The sequence below is a fragment of the Temnothorax nylanderi genome, unplaced genomic scaffold (genome assembly GCF_030848795.1).
Source record: "Temnothorax nylanderi isolate EJ_2023f unplaced genomic scaffold, tnyl_v1.0 TNYL_tig0041_pilon, whole genome shotgun sequence".
NCBI classification, from domain to species: domain Eukaryota; kingdom Metazoa; phylum Arthropoda; class Insecta; order Hymenoptera; family Formicidae; genus Temnothorax; species Temnothorax nylanderi.
In genome coordinates this window covers 605,459-617,782 of record NW_027249103.1, presented here as the reverse complement: position 1 = coordinate 617,782, position 12,324 = coordinate 605,459, and the positions used below count along the sequence as shown (strand labels likewise).

At 37.7% G+C, this 12,324-nt stretch overlaps 3 protein-coding genes across 8 annotated transcripts; 2 read left to right on the top strand and 1 right to left on the bottom strand.

Moving 5' to 3' along the window:
- The first annotated feature begins 575 nt into the window (after positions 1-575).
- Positions 576-3,001, top strand: Non3 (Ribosome production factor 2-like protein Non3). Its single transcript, XM_071704391.1, has 5 exons — positions 576-733; positions 1,004-1,136; positions 1,248-1,687; positions 1,871-2,015; positions 2,105-3,001. The coding sequence occupies exons 1-5, from the start codon at positions 711-713 to the stop codon at positions 2,306-2,308; spliced, it is 945 nt and encodes a 314-aa protein (XP_071560492.1). The 5' UTR covers positions 576-710; the 3' UTR covers positions 2,309-3,001.
- Positions 2,352-7,148, bottom strand: Cysrs-m (cysteine--tRNA ligase-like protein, mitochondrial). Of its 2 annotated transcripts, XM_071704390.1 has the most exons (9): positions 7,030-7,148; positions 5,024-5,324; positions 4,420-4,715; positions 4,130-4,337; positions 3,664-3,929; positions 3,453-3,589; positions 3,157-3,279; positions 2,503-2,763; positions 2,352-2,420 (listed from the first exon to the last, which is right to left on the bottom strand). In XM_071704390.1, the coding sequence occupies exons 2-9, from the start codon at positions 5,260-5,262 to the stop codon at positions 2,385-2,387; spliced, it is 1,566 nt and encodes a 521-aa protein (XP_071560491.1). In that variant the 5' UTR covers positions 5,263-5,324; positions 7,030-7,148; the 3' UTR covers positions 2,352-2,384. The 2 variants fall into 2 exon arrangements, with proteins under 2 accessions (XP_071560491.1, XP_071560490.1); XM_071704389.1 differs by lacking the exon at positions 7,030-7,148 and having other exon boundaries at positions 5,024-5,596.
- LOC139771537 (uncharacterized) lies at positions 6,718-12,015 on the top strand. 5 transcript variants are annotated; one of them, XM_071704393.1, is made up of 9 exons: positions 6,718-7,014; positions 7,116-7,174; positions 7,311-7,424; positions 8,089-8,207; positions 8,830-8,893; positions 9,649-9,740; positions 11,024-11,089; positions 11,410-11,739; positions 11,843-12,015. In XM_071704393.1, the coding sequence occupies exons 6-9, from the start codon at positions 9,683-9,685 to the stop codon at positions 11,923-11,925; spliced, it is 537 nt and encodes a 178-aa protein (XP_071560494.1). In that variant the 5' UTR covers positions 6,718-7,014; positions 7,116-7,174; positions 7,311-7,424; positions 8,089-8,207; positions 8,830-8,893; positions 9,649-9,682; the 3' UTR covers positions 11,926-12,015. The 5 variants fall into 5 exon arrangements, with proteins under 5 accessions (XP_071560494.1, XP_071560495.1, XP_071560496.1 ...); XM_071704394.1 differs by having other exon boundaries at positions 7,311-7,476; XM_071704395.1 differs by lacking the exon at positions 7,116-7,174.
- The last annotated feature ends 309 nt before the right edge of the window (positions 12,016-12,324 follow it).

The window sequence follows — 12,324 nt, the reverse complement described above, 5'->3', positions numbered from 1 at the left end:
CTTTACAAATTTCCTTAGGCGACTTTGACTAAATTCTGATTAACTTTAGTCGCTTGCAACATTTTGTTAAAATGGACGGAATTATTAATTCTTCGTTGTTTGACACATGAGAAGAGAGATTAGTTTTGTTCACTGCAACTCGTATAGCTCGAATTTTGCTGCGCGAGCAATTCTGCCAGTTGAATTTTAACGATCGATTCGGAGTTCAGCCGAAGTGCCCTTCTCTGGTGCTTCTTATTTTTTAGATTTATGAAAAATTCTGAAAAAAATGTCAACTTTTTCAGTTATTTTCAGAAATAATTAAATGAGAATTTTCGGAATATTTCAGTATATTATACACCCCTTAAATACTCTTTTATTATAGATAATTTCATTTCTTATGAAAAAACGTCGTGAACGCGAAAATCTTCTGCAAATAGAGAAAATGAGTTAGAATAATTACGAAGAACAAATAAAACATTCATACTATTTAGTACTTACGTCCTTGAATCACCTTAGATAATTTTTATAAAAGTGGTGTAAACACAGAGCATCTTTTTTTCTCGAATACGTCATGACGTCACGCGCATCGCGCATGTGCAAAAGACCGGTTCCGGATCTAGCGATGGATGGCGTACATACACGTGCAGTCGAGTGATGTAGGTTATTCGTTCGCTGAAGAATATTAAATTGTGATTTTAATTTAGAGCGTATCAATTTATTGTTTCGTCATGCCTGCTGTAGACAGAATCACGTAAGTCATTTGTCACGTATCTCGGTGCATTTACGTAATTAAATTCATTAACACCGTAATTACGCATTCAAAGTAATATACATTGTATACAGAAGCTGCGGTCCACTTGACGCTACAAATGCTTTGAAGCGTTCTTCTTCTCCTTCTTTCTTTATTAAAAGAAAGGAGAAGAGGCATGCTTCGAAGCATTTGTAGCATCAAGTGGACCGCAGCCAGTCATATGAGTAGATACCATTTAGCATCATAATTTTGTATGATATACTTTTGTAGAAAGCCAACTACGCATAGGGGCAAGAAAGCTATATTGAAGAAGGAGCCCAAGTTGGTGGAAAATGCCAAGGAAGCTTTATGCCTCAGGGGTAAACGCACGTCGCAGATTGTCACTGATTTTATGAAGGATTTGGTAAGCAAACGTGCAAATAACTTTTATTAATGTCGCTCCAACTTGTTATGTCAATTCTCTGAAAATCTCGACAGAGTTTTTAAATTACAAATCAATTATAATATCTTCCAGTACGATCTGAAGAAACCCAACGCGCAAATGATGAAACAGAAAAATGATGTACTGCCATTTGAAGATATTACACCCGTTGAAAAATTCGCGCTCAAGTACAACGCGTCCCTCTTCATGATGGCTTCGCACAATAAGAAACGCCCGCACAATCTTGTGATGGGTCGAATGTACGAGCACACGTTATTGGACATGACGGAATTTGGCGTAGAGAATTATAAAGGATTAAAGGACTTCAAAGTTGAGAAGATCACCTCGGGAATAAAGCCACTGTTGATCTTTAACGGTGAACTTTTTGAGAGTAACCACGAGTACGTCAGGATCAAAAACTTGCTCGTCGACATGTTCTTGAGGGAAGAGGTTCAAAAGATCAGATTGCAAGGTCTTGAACATGTTATAAGTTTCACAGCTGTTGAGAATAAAATACTTTTGCGCAGTTACAGGTGAGATGGAAATGGAAGTAAATATTTATTTTTTCAAATTTTTTTACTGACTCCTTAAAGATACCAATAATGTAAAATGTCATGTAAAAATGAATATTGCAATAGCGTGAATACATAAAAAAAACGAGGTTATAATTTTAATTTCGAATTATTGTATATATATTGATCAATATATGTTTTCAGGATACTTTTGAAAAAGTCCAACACGAAAACACCTAGGATAGAACTGGAGGAAATAGGACCACGTGCCGATTTAGTGTTTAGACGCAACAAATTCGCCTCTGAAGATTTATTCAAGCGAGCTTGTAAGAGACCTAAGGCACTCAAGGTATTATTTTATAAATATAATTATTTGACTTTTATAAATCAATATAGTAAAAAGATGAACGTTTTAATCTAATAATTATTATTGTACAGGTGAAGACGAAAAAGAATATCTCTAAAGATACGTTTGGAACATCGTATGGCCGTATACATGTTGGAGCACAAAATATCAATAGTATTCAAACGAGAAAGATGAAAGGCTTAAAGAAAACATTGTCCGAGAAGAAGAGTGAAAAGAGAAAAATTGCTGACGATAATAACGATGGCGCGAAGAAATTAAAAGAAACTTCGGATTGAAAGATCGATTGGGCTATTTATATATAATTAAATGAAAAGAATGTAATTTTAATACATTTTTTTATTAGAGATATAATTATTTCCAACTCCAGCTGGCGTCATTTTGTTGATCCTGCAATCAGTAATATAGATCTCGTATGTAATCTTTTTAACATTTTTTAAATCTTTAAATATGATTATTGGTAAATTTTTACCTTTACCGTTATCCCACAAGTGGATAAACATTTTCGTACATTATCGCATTCTTTCAATAAAATTGTATCCTTTGGATTTTGCTCAAGCGCTCGGATTCTGACGGCCCTCCTGAAGTTCAGAAAATGATCAATAATGTCTTCAACCTGTCTATTTTCTGCTGTTGATTTTGTGGATTGTGAAATGCCAAGCTTCGAGAGAATATTCGAAAGATAATTCGAAACGGCGGCAACAGCGCTTACATTATTACTGTGAGATGGTGTCTGCAATTAAAAATAAATAAATGATTAATAATATGTGTTACGCCCGCGCTGAGCCGGCCCTTAAGTTCGAGCCGAATCGAGCTGCTTTTAAAAAGTCGCGAAGCGTTCTCTGGGACGACTAAAACTATTATTTACAAACGGGTGCAAACGGATGTCTTGGAGCCGCGCTGTCGTGCCGTGCAAATGTGTTTGCATGTGTCGCACTGTATCTTATCTTTAATAAAGTTTTTTCCCACAACTTTGTATCTTTATTTCCATGAATTCGGGAATGTGCGGACGTAGACGCGAGTGTACACGCAAGTGAGTCACGGGCGCAATAATACGAATAGTACAATACAAATAAAGTTGCGACATAGAGACATTATTAATGATGTATTTTTTATATCGACTTACATTATCTTGATGAAGCATTTTGTTTCCTATCCTAACAAGATTTATAATCGCATGCATTGCTTTTGAAGTGTCAAAATCATCTGCCAATGCCGAGTAAACCCGACTTCTTGTGTCATGCAAAGTCTGAAAAATATTTAAATTAGTTTAACATATTTAGCACTGCAACATCTTTTTCTTATATTATATATGTATATCTATTTATTTGTGATTCAAAGAGGAAATCGAATATTCATCTTGGGGAGTATTAAAAAAAAATAAATTTGTTATATGCAGTAAGAATTAAATTGATAACTTACTGTAAACAAAAGATTTTCGTCAATTTCACCAGCTTTAAATCTTCCAGCAACATAATTATCACAGTCGTTTATGAAATTATCAAGCTTCTTGGTTACCGACATCGCAGCTTGCATGACTTCATCCGAGAATTCGATACCTGCAATGGAATCCAGTTGATTACATATGGATTGAATTACACGAAATTGATTGTTAAACATTTATTGTACGTACCATTTCGATAATGAGAAAGTAGACAGAGCATTCTAAGATGATTTGCCGAATAGTTTTCGAGATAATCTTGTATGCTTATAGTATTCTTTAGACTCTTCGACATCTTCACATCTCCTTTCAGGCTTAAATGGCCACAGTGAAGCCAGTAATTAACCCATTGGTCGACATCGTGATAACAGCAAGACTGTGCCTCTTCATTCTCGTGATGTGGAAAAATCAAATCTACTCCACCACTGTGCATATCTATAGAATTTCCAAAGACTGCGCTGATAAAAACACATACTACAGTACACATCGGTGCGTCATACGGGTGAATAAATGTTAATTAAATTTTGCTATACAGAAATAATTAAGTGAATAATACGCATAACGTTCTGAGCAAAAATATAAATCTAAAATTTAAAAGTTCATACAAAAGAATTTTCATATAAAGCACATGCAGAAAAGACGTAACTTTTAAAATTACCTTGCAATTGCGCTGCATTCTATATGCCATCCTGGTCTGCCGCAGCCCCATGGAGCTTTCCAAGATGGTTCGTTATCTTTTGCTGCTTTCCATAGTGCAAAGTCTAATACTGATTTTTTACCCGCAACAGGCTGATCATTTGCTACATCAGGTAGAATTGATAATTTACCATAGTTTTTGTACTTGCTGGTATTAAAATAAACAGATCCTATAAAATATGATTTATGAATAAATAGAAATCACACAATTTTTCTATAGTAACAAGATTGGAATGTTAACGAGTGTCATACCATCTTTTGCAACGTAACCATCATCCTTGGCTATAAGCTTCTCAATGAACTGAACAATTTGCGGTACATAGTCTGTAACTCTACAGTGTAAGTATGGCTCGCGAATATTCAACTTGTTCATGTCCGCAAAAAATTCAGACTCAAAATGCCTGGACAAAGTCTTGAAATCTTTTTCACTTTCAATGGAACGTCTTATTATTTTGTCATCAATATCGGTTATACCCATAACTAGTAACACATCTATATTAAAATAATCCGACAGAATTCGTCGAATGATATCAGATTTTATGTAAGTGCTGCAAAAGATAATAAAAAAGTAAATTAGTCTTTTATGTAACAGACATCTAAAACTATAAGCAGATTGACTAACATCTTTGAGCTGAGTTTGTTTGTTACAATCAAAATAATAATAAATATCCAGGCAGAATTATATAAATTACGATATTAATATTAAATATTATAATCTTGACAATCAAAACGCATTCCATTACTGTACATATAAAATAATCGTCTTAAGTTAAATATTAATCCTTCAATTAACAACAGGCTAAACATAATAGTAACAAACGACGCGCGCTCAAGTACTTGCAAAATTTTTTATTACGTTGCGTGTCCGATGTGCGCCGAGTCATACACCGTAGGTCCGCAGATGTACCACTTTAAAATATTTTTTGTTTTCAGGATCAGCGGCACTTTGCACTTCGTTATCGGGTTATATACAGACACTTCGGTTTGATGTCCCACCGGTTTTATCCACTCCGGTCTGTTTCGACGTCTCGCCTCGGTGTTTACGAAACGTTTGCAAAGTCGAATCGACTTACGCGTTACACGAGTCGCATTCATTCTTTCTTATTTTGGTAATTATTCAGTTTACACCCCTCACCTCCGATTTTGATGAACTTAGGCTTATTCGACGCGTTTTTGCTCAAAACGACCGAATCTGGCAGAAAAAAGTGTCGCTCTGCCACGCGAAGCGAGATATTAACAGTTAAAGTTGACAGGAATCAGGTTATGATTCCCGTCATACCGACGAGATGTAGCGACTGGTAGCGACATAAACATGCCCCGCGGGGGCATATGCGCATGCTCAGTGGCCGCACGCGCATGCAAAACTGCGCCAATTTTAAATATGATGACTGGTCAATCATGCGGAATAATCAAGCGTCTTAATTCAAGCAGTTAGGTATCACGCTGAGAGTTTGTTTAGTTTTATTATGCGGGGGAAGGGGTTCCGCCGCAGGCTACTTCTATGTAAAAATCACAACTTCTATAAAGCAGGGCATATACACACGTGTGTATGCCCTGCTTTAACGGAAATCACAACTTCTATAAAGCAGGACATACACACGCGTGTGTGCCCTGCTTTAACGAAAATCACAACTTCTATAAAGCAGGGCATACACACGTGTGTGTGTGTGTGTGTGCCCAGTACATGCGTGGGCGGGGAAATTTTGCTCTCCTGCACCCCCCTCCCCATGCATGTACTTTATAATTTCGCTTTACAACTTAGCATGTACTTTAAGTTGTAAAGCGAGTTCCACGCTGCCTACCGGCGGGGTGGGTGCGGGGGAGGGGGGGGCCGAAGGCCCGCCCCTCGCACCCCCCCGTTGTGTGTGTGTGTGTGTGTGTGTGTCCACGCGAAACGAGGTGCCACATGGGTTCATGACGCGCTTTACAACTTAAAGTACATGCTAAGTTGTAAAGCGAAATTATAAAGTACATGCATGGAAAGGGGGGTGCAGGGGAGCAAAATCCCTTCGCCCACGCATGTACTTAAACGAGCTTGTAAAGCGCGTCATGAACCCATGTGGCACCTCGTTTCGCGTGGACACACACACACACACACACACAACGGGGGGGTGCGAGGGGCGGGCCTTCGGCCCCCCCCTCCCCCGCACCCACCCCGCCGGTAGGCAGCGTGGAACTCGCTTTACAACTTAAAGTACATGCTAAGTTGTAAAGCGAAATTATAAAGTACATGCATGAGGAGGGGGGTGCAGGGGAGCAAAATCCCCCCGCCCACGCATGTACTTAAACGAGCTTGTAAAGCGCGTCATGAACCCATGTGGCACCTCGTTTCGCGTGGACACACACACACACACAGACGTGTGTATGCCCTGCTTTATAGAAGTTGTGATTTTCGTTGAAGCAGGGCACACACACGTGTGTATATGCCCTGCTTTATAGAAGTTGTGATTTTTACATAGAAGTAGCCTGCAGCGGAACCCCTTCCCCCGCATAATAAAACTAAACAAACTCCCAGCGTGATACCTAACTACTTGAATCAAGACGCTTGGTTATTCCGCACGATTGACCAGTCAATAGTCATCATATTTAAAATTGGCGCACTTTTGCATGCGCGTGCGGCCACTGAGCATGCGCGTGCGGCCACTGAGCATGCGTATGTGGCCGCAGGCCGCAGGGCATGTTCAGTGTTGCTACATCTCGTCGGTATGATGGGAATCATAACCTGATTCCTGTCAACTTTAACTGTTAATATCTCGCTTCGCGTGGCAGAGCGACACTTTTTTCTGCCAGATTCGGTTGTTTTGAGCAAAAACGCGTCGATTAAGCCTAAGTTCATCAAAATCGGAGGTGAGGGGTGTAAACTGAATAATTACCCTTATTTTATTTTATTTTCTAGCTATACCGATAATTGTTTTAAATCTATCTACGATTTATTTTTTTCCCTTCAGAAAAAACTAGGTTAGATCCGCTCGAGTGTCTTCATCACCTATCAGATATCGAGATATTGGTTGGTTATTTAGCATAGAACTTCTTAAACTTGCATTATAACTGATTCTCTCATTAATTAAAACTTTTCGAATGATTTTATTGAATTTCTTAACGAAGACCGATATTCTAACCTATAAAAACTGCACATTGCACAGGTCAGGGAGAAATTTGAGAAAGGTCCTCGGGCGTGATCGGGCCATTTCGGCCTTCTTCGTGGGACCGTCGAAACCCCCCGTACACTACCGCCAGTACATCCATTTTCGAAATTGGTACTACGTAGCCGCGTTCATTTTCCGACACTGTCGATAAAATATCATTCTGGTGCGCGTCCGCGCTACATTTGCAAATGTAGTGGTGTTATATGTATAGAGATTAAATAATAAAAAAATTATTAGATTTTTATAATTAACGTATATATTTAAAAAAGAGTTTTCAGTTTACTTTCTAATATATTAGTATTGTAGCTTAGGAATTACTGCATGTTTACACGTAAATATACAAAGAATATAGATTTAATGAAACTTGTATATAATATCAGTGATAACTGGCAAGATCAACTAATGTTTCTGCTGCGTTTCCCCAAAATCAGATAATTAATACTCGATCCAGGCGATAAAAGCAAAAATAAGAAACTTTGGAATATATATCTTTATTTTTCGTTTAAAAGTTTGTAATTTTGAAAAATTAATCAAGTTGTGAATATAAAATAAATCGCGCAGCTGTATCAAATATACCCGATGTTATACCTGAAAAGCATGATGATACATATTTATTGATTATTTATTAAAAATGTAATTTTACATAATATTATATTTTTGCGATATTAATAATAAACTCAATTATTGTATACTGTACGTGCAATATTAAAATTTAATTGCGTATTTTCGGTTAATCAACGCTTTTATTATAATTATATCCATTTGACTCGCGTAGTGTCACATGATACCGGACCGAAGATGCATCTTCGAATATTTCGTGGTTATTATAACGGAACGTGATAGACACGGAATGGATTGATTTCGGGACGACTGGCGTCACAACTCATTTAATTAGTAAGTAAAATTTGCATCAACCCTGTATATTTATTCTTTGTAATAACGTGCATTTAACCATCGTGGTATAGAGATTCGGCATTAGCACATTGACGATTTATAAATTAAAACGCATATTTCGCAAGATTTATTCGGCCGAAAATGTATCGCGCGAATATTCGATGATTACATTTTTCAATATTGAAGTTTTGGCGTGGATATCAACCTACAATTTTAACGTGCATATTTAATTTTCATCATATATATAATTAAGGCCGATTCTACAATCAGTCGATATCGTAGTCGTAAGTATGTCAGAACGCAGCCGATGGTCCAATGAGAGAATTTCTTTTTCGAAAACGAATTTTCCTCATTGGACCATCGGTTACGTTCCGAACATCTGACTTCGACATACGACTGCATGATTATTATTATAGAACCGGCCTGATGCGAAAGAGCGACCGCTATATAAGGCAAGAGTAAATTATTTATTGCTAGAATAAGAAAATGCATGAACGCGAATATAAGAACGGGGCGCGTATGTATAGTGATGCCGTTCTCATTGAACGTGAAGTTGACCGCGCGCGAGACGATTCGAAGTGCCTCCGCCATATTGATGACGTTCTCCTGCGTTCATTTCCAGAACACGGCGGACACGGTACGGATCGGCTCCGGGACGAGTGGCGTCGCGACTCATTTAATTGCAGGTAAGAGTAACTTTCATTAATCTTGCATGCATTATTTACTGCGGTATCTATCGCGTATAGTATCGATTCAATGCTCGGGTATTAACGATTTGTAAAAATATACGTATTACACGCGAGATACTTGTTCGGTCGAAGGCGCGACCGCGTCGCGCGGGCAAGTGACGATTGTAGTTTCCAATGTCGCGAATATCGCGGATATCTGTTAAAAATATTAGTACATCTATTCGCTAGAAAATAACGATCGTAATAATAGGCGCGCTTATATAGTTATTTGATTTTCGAAGTCGGAAAATTCATGATCGCGAAGTTGAGAGCGCGACGCGTAGCGACGCCGCGCCGCGGCGCGCCGTGACGCTCTTGGCGCGCGAAGTTGACCGCACGGAAAAAATTTTGGGGCAGTAGCTGACGCAATTGCGATTGTTGCAGCGCAAACCGGAGATGAGTTTCGCGTTCACGATTCGAAACAATGCTCTCTTTTTTTTGGGACAGCTGCTCTCCCAAACTGCGACGACTGCGATCTGAAAGCGTTGGTAATGCAGATACTTTCGTACATACAAGAGGCAGCACTGTCTTTACCATTGGGTACACACAGTACAATTTAAGAACATTACCGACATTTCGCGCGTCAGATGTCTCCCCGTGATTCGGGAAAGTTGCTCTCTGCAATGTTTGGGACAGTTACTCGCCCAAATTCGAGTCGGCAGTCCACTCAACTGTGATGTGAGAGCAGGCCACTCATAATTTTTTCCGTGTAGGTGGAAGAAGAAAAACGCCGTGACTCGCGTTTGGATGACATCTCTGCTCCAAAGGTTGAAGAGCCTTAAAATATCGAGGGACAAAATGTCAAGTAAGTACTATACATTTTTTATCACTAACTAACTCACTATAACTAACTCACTTACGATAATTCACTCATTTACGCGGAGTATATTATCGTAAGTGACTACATAAGTAACGCTCGCGTAAACGTGTATAGTCCAGTCATTTTAGATGGCTTCTGTGCAAAAAAATTAGAAACTACTTTTTTTTTAATTGCTTTATTTTGTTATTTTAAATAACATATTAAAAATCGAGAACGATATCGGCAGGGCTAAAAAAGTTATTCAAGATCAAAGGTCACGAAAATCAGTTTTTTGCGAAAATCTCGTTTTGTATGGCTCGGAGGTCAATTAAGGTGGTTACAAAAAAGAAAGATCATGAAATTCTCTACAAAAATTCTATTCATTTTTCACGTACGATGAACCGTTTGCGAAATACAAAGTGACGAATGTGTACGTCGAGCGTTGTATCCATTTCCGCACCACCTTTGAGGTAAGATACAAGGCGCGTAAAGCTAACTTTACACTTGTATTTCGCCACTTTGTATTTCGCAAACGGTTCATCGTACGTGAAAAATGAATAGAACCATTTTTGTAGAGAATTTCATGATCTTTCTTTTTTGTAACCACCTTAATTGACCTCCGAGTCATACAAAACGAGATTTTCGCAAAAAACTTATTTTCGTGACCTTTGATCTTGAATAACTTTTTTAGCCCTGCCGATATCGTTCTCGATTTTTAATATGTTATTTAAAACAATGAAATAAAGCGATTAAAAAAAAGTAGTTTCTAATTTTTTGCACAGAAAACCTAAAATGACTGGACTAGTGTGTAGTATCACTCACTCACTCACTTTATATAACTTTTACACCTTGCGAATTATCTCTCTTTCTTTTTGACTGAACGCGTTATTCCTATGATGGTCACAAATGATTCTCACATACAATAAGAAAATTACACCACACGCACGCCAATATAGTTAACCCTTAAAGTGTATACGTTTTTTTCGGTACTTTTTAAGTATACGTGGGTCTGTCACATTCAACGCTATATTAAAGTATTTTAAAAAATCTAAAAAAATTCATGAAACATCTGTCTACATTGTAACTGACGATTTGATAGTTATTTTGATAAACATCGTTTATTTAATATCTTCTAACAGGTTTGCAAGTTTTACATACCTATATAATACGAGCATATATAATTACGAGCAAATATCACTTGGCTTGGACGCCGTAGACCCACGTATACATGTTAAGGGTTAATTTAATTTAATTATATTACAGATTTTATTATTATTATCTTCTTTCAGATGAAAATGAGATTAAAAAAGAAGATGATGAGAGCGATATGTTCCTCAGTGATGAGGAAAATGGAGGTGATCCGTTTTTTTCGGTACTTTTTAAGTATACGTGGGTCTGTCACATTCAACGCTATATTAAAGTATTTTAAAAAATCTAAAAAAATTCATGAAACATCTGTCTACATTGTAACTGACGATTTGATAGTTATTTTGATAAACATCGTTTATTTAATATCTTCTAACAGGTTTGCAAGTTTTACATACCTATATAATACGAGCATATATAATTACGAGCAAATATCACTTGGCTTGGACGCCGTAGACCCACGTATACATGTTAAGGGTTAATTTAATTTAATTATATTACAGATTTTATTATTATTATCTTCTTTCAGATGAAAATGAGATTAAAAAAGAAGATGATGAGAGCGATATGTTCCTCAGTGATGAGGAAAATGGAGGTGATCCGCCTCCATGCAAGCAGCTGCAGCAGCTGCAGAAAATGAGCAGCAAAGTGCAGCAATTGCTGAAACAGCAGCATCTGCAGCAGCAGCAGCAGCAGCGAGAAAATCAAGCGCTGTCGCTGCAAATTAAGAAGTTGCAATTGCAATTGCAGCGGCAGCAGGAGCAGCTGCAGCTACAGCAACCGCAACAAGCGCAGCAACCGCAGCCGCAACCGGAACAGCCGGAGCAGCAGCGGCAACAGCCGCAGCAAGAGAGAAATAGTATGTATTTCTTTCTATATTAATAGTATCATTTTTATCTATTATTTTTTATTATTAATTACATACACATATTCCGTTTATAATATTCCTTTATTTCTTTTAGGACTCCGACGAAGAATGGCAGGCGGGCGATCGCGCGCGCGCTGGTATTTCCAGCGGGGCCGCCCCTGGGGACGAGGCCGTTAATTTGTAATAAAAAATTACTATACATGAATAATTAAAAATTACTACATGAAAAATTACTACCTGATTGATTATTAAAGATGTATGTATGTATATTGCTTAGTTGTTTAATTATAAATATACCCTACTAATACCCTATTATTAGATTAATAAGACTTTTTATATATTTTTATAATAGCATAAGCGTGTAATAAATATATGAATATTGCGTAATAATTATTGCGATTATATATGTACTATCGGCAATATATGCACCCCAGTACCGGGTCTGTACCGCATCCGAAGCTTGGCCAAGCTCTGGCTGCGGTATGAATTTTGTGATTAAATGTTTATTGCGATTATATATATATATACTATCGGCAATATATACACCTCAGTGCTCGGCCTGTACCGCAACCAGAG

Excerpts from the sequence above, each read along its gene's own strand:
- Non3 (XM_071704391.1), top strand. The coding sequence starts at position 711 with ATGCCTGCTGTAGACAGAATCAC. Across the intron at positions 734-1,003 it reads CCTGCTGTAGACAGAATCAC|AAAGCCAACTACGCATAGGG; the intron begins GTAAGTCATTTG and ends ATACTTTTGTAG. Across the intron at positions 1,137-1,247 it reads CTGATTTTATGAAGGATTTG|TACGATCTGAAGAAACCCAA; the intron begins GTAAGCAAACGT and ends AATATCTTCCAG.
- Cysrs-m (XM_071704390.1), bottom strand. The coding sequence starts at position 5,262 with ATGAATGCGACTCGTGTAACGCGTAAGTCGATTCGACTTTGCAAACGT. Across the intron at positions 4,716-5,023 it reads GCGCACATCGGACACGCAAC|CACTTACATAAAATCTGATA; the intron begins GTAATAAAAAAT and ends TATCTTTTGCAG. Across the intron at positions 3,930-4,129 it reads GAATGCAGCGCAATTGCAAG|CGCAGTCTTTGGAAATTCTA; the intron begins GTAATTTTAAAA and ends TGTTTTTATCAG.
- LOC139771537 (XM_071704397.1), top strand. The coding sequence starts at position 9,683 with ATGACATCTCTGCTCCAAAGGTTGAAGAGCCTTAAAATATCGAGGGAC. Across the intron at positions 11,090-11,409 it reads CAGTGATGAGGAAAATGGAG|ATGAAAATGAGATTAAAAAA; the intron begins GTGATCCGTTTT and ends ATCTTCTTTCAG. Across the intron at positions 11,740-11,842 it reads GCCGCAGCAAGAGAGAAATA|GACTCCGACGAAGAATGGCA; the intron begins GTATGTATTTCT and ends TATTTCTTTTAG.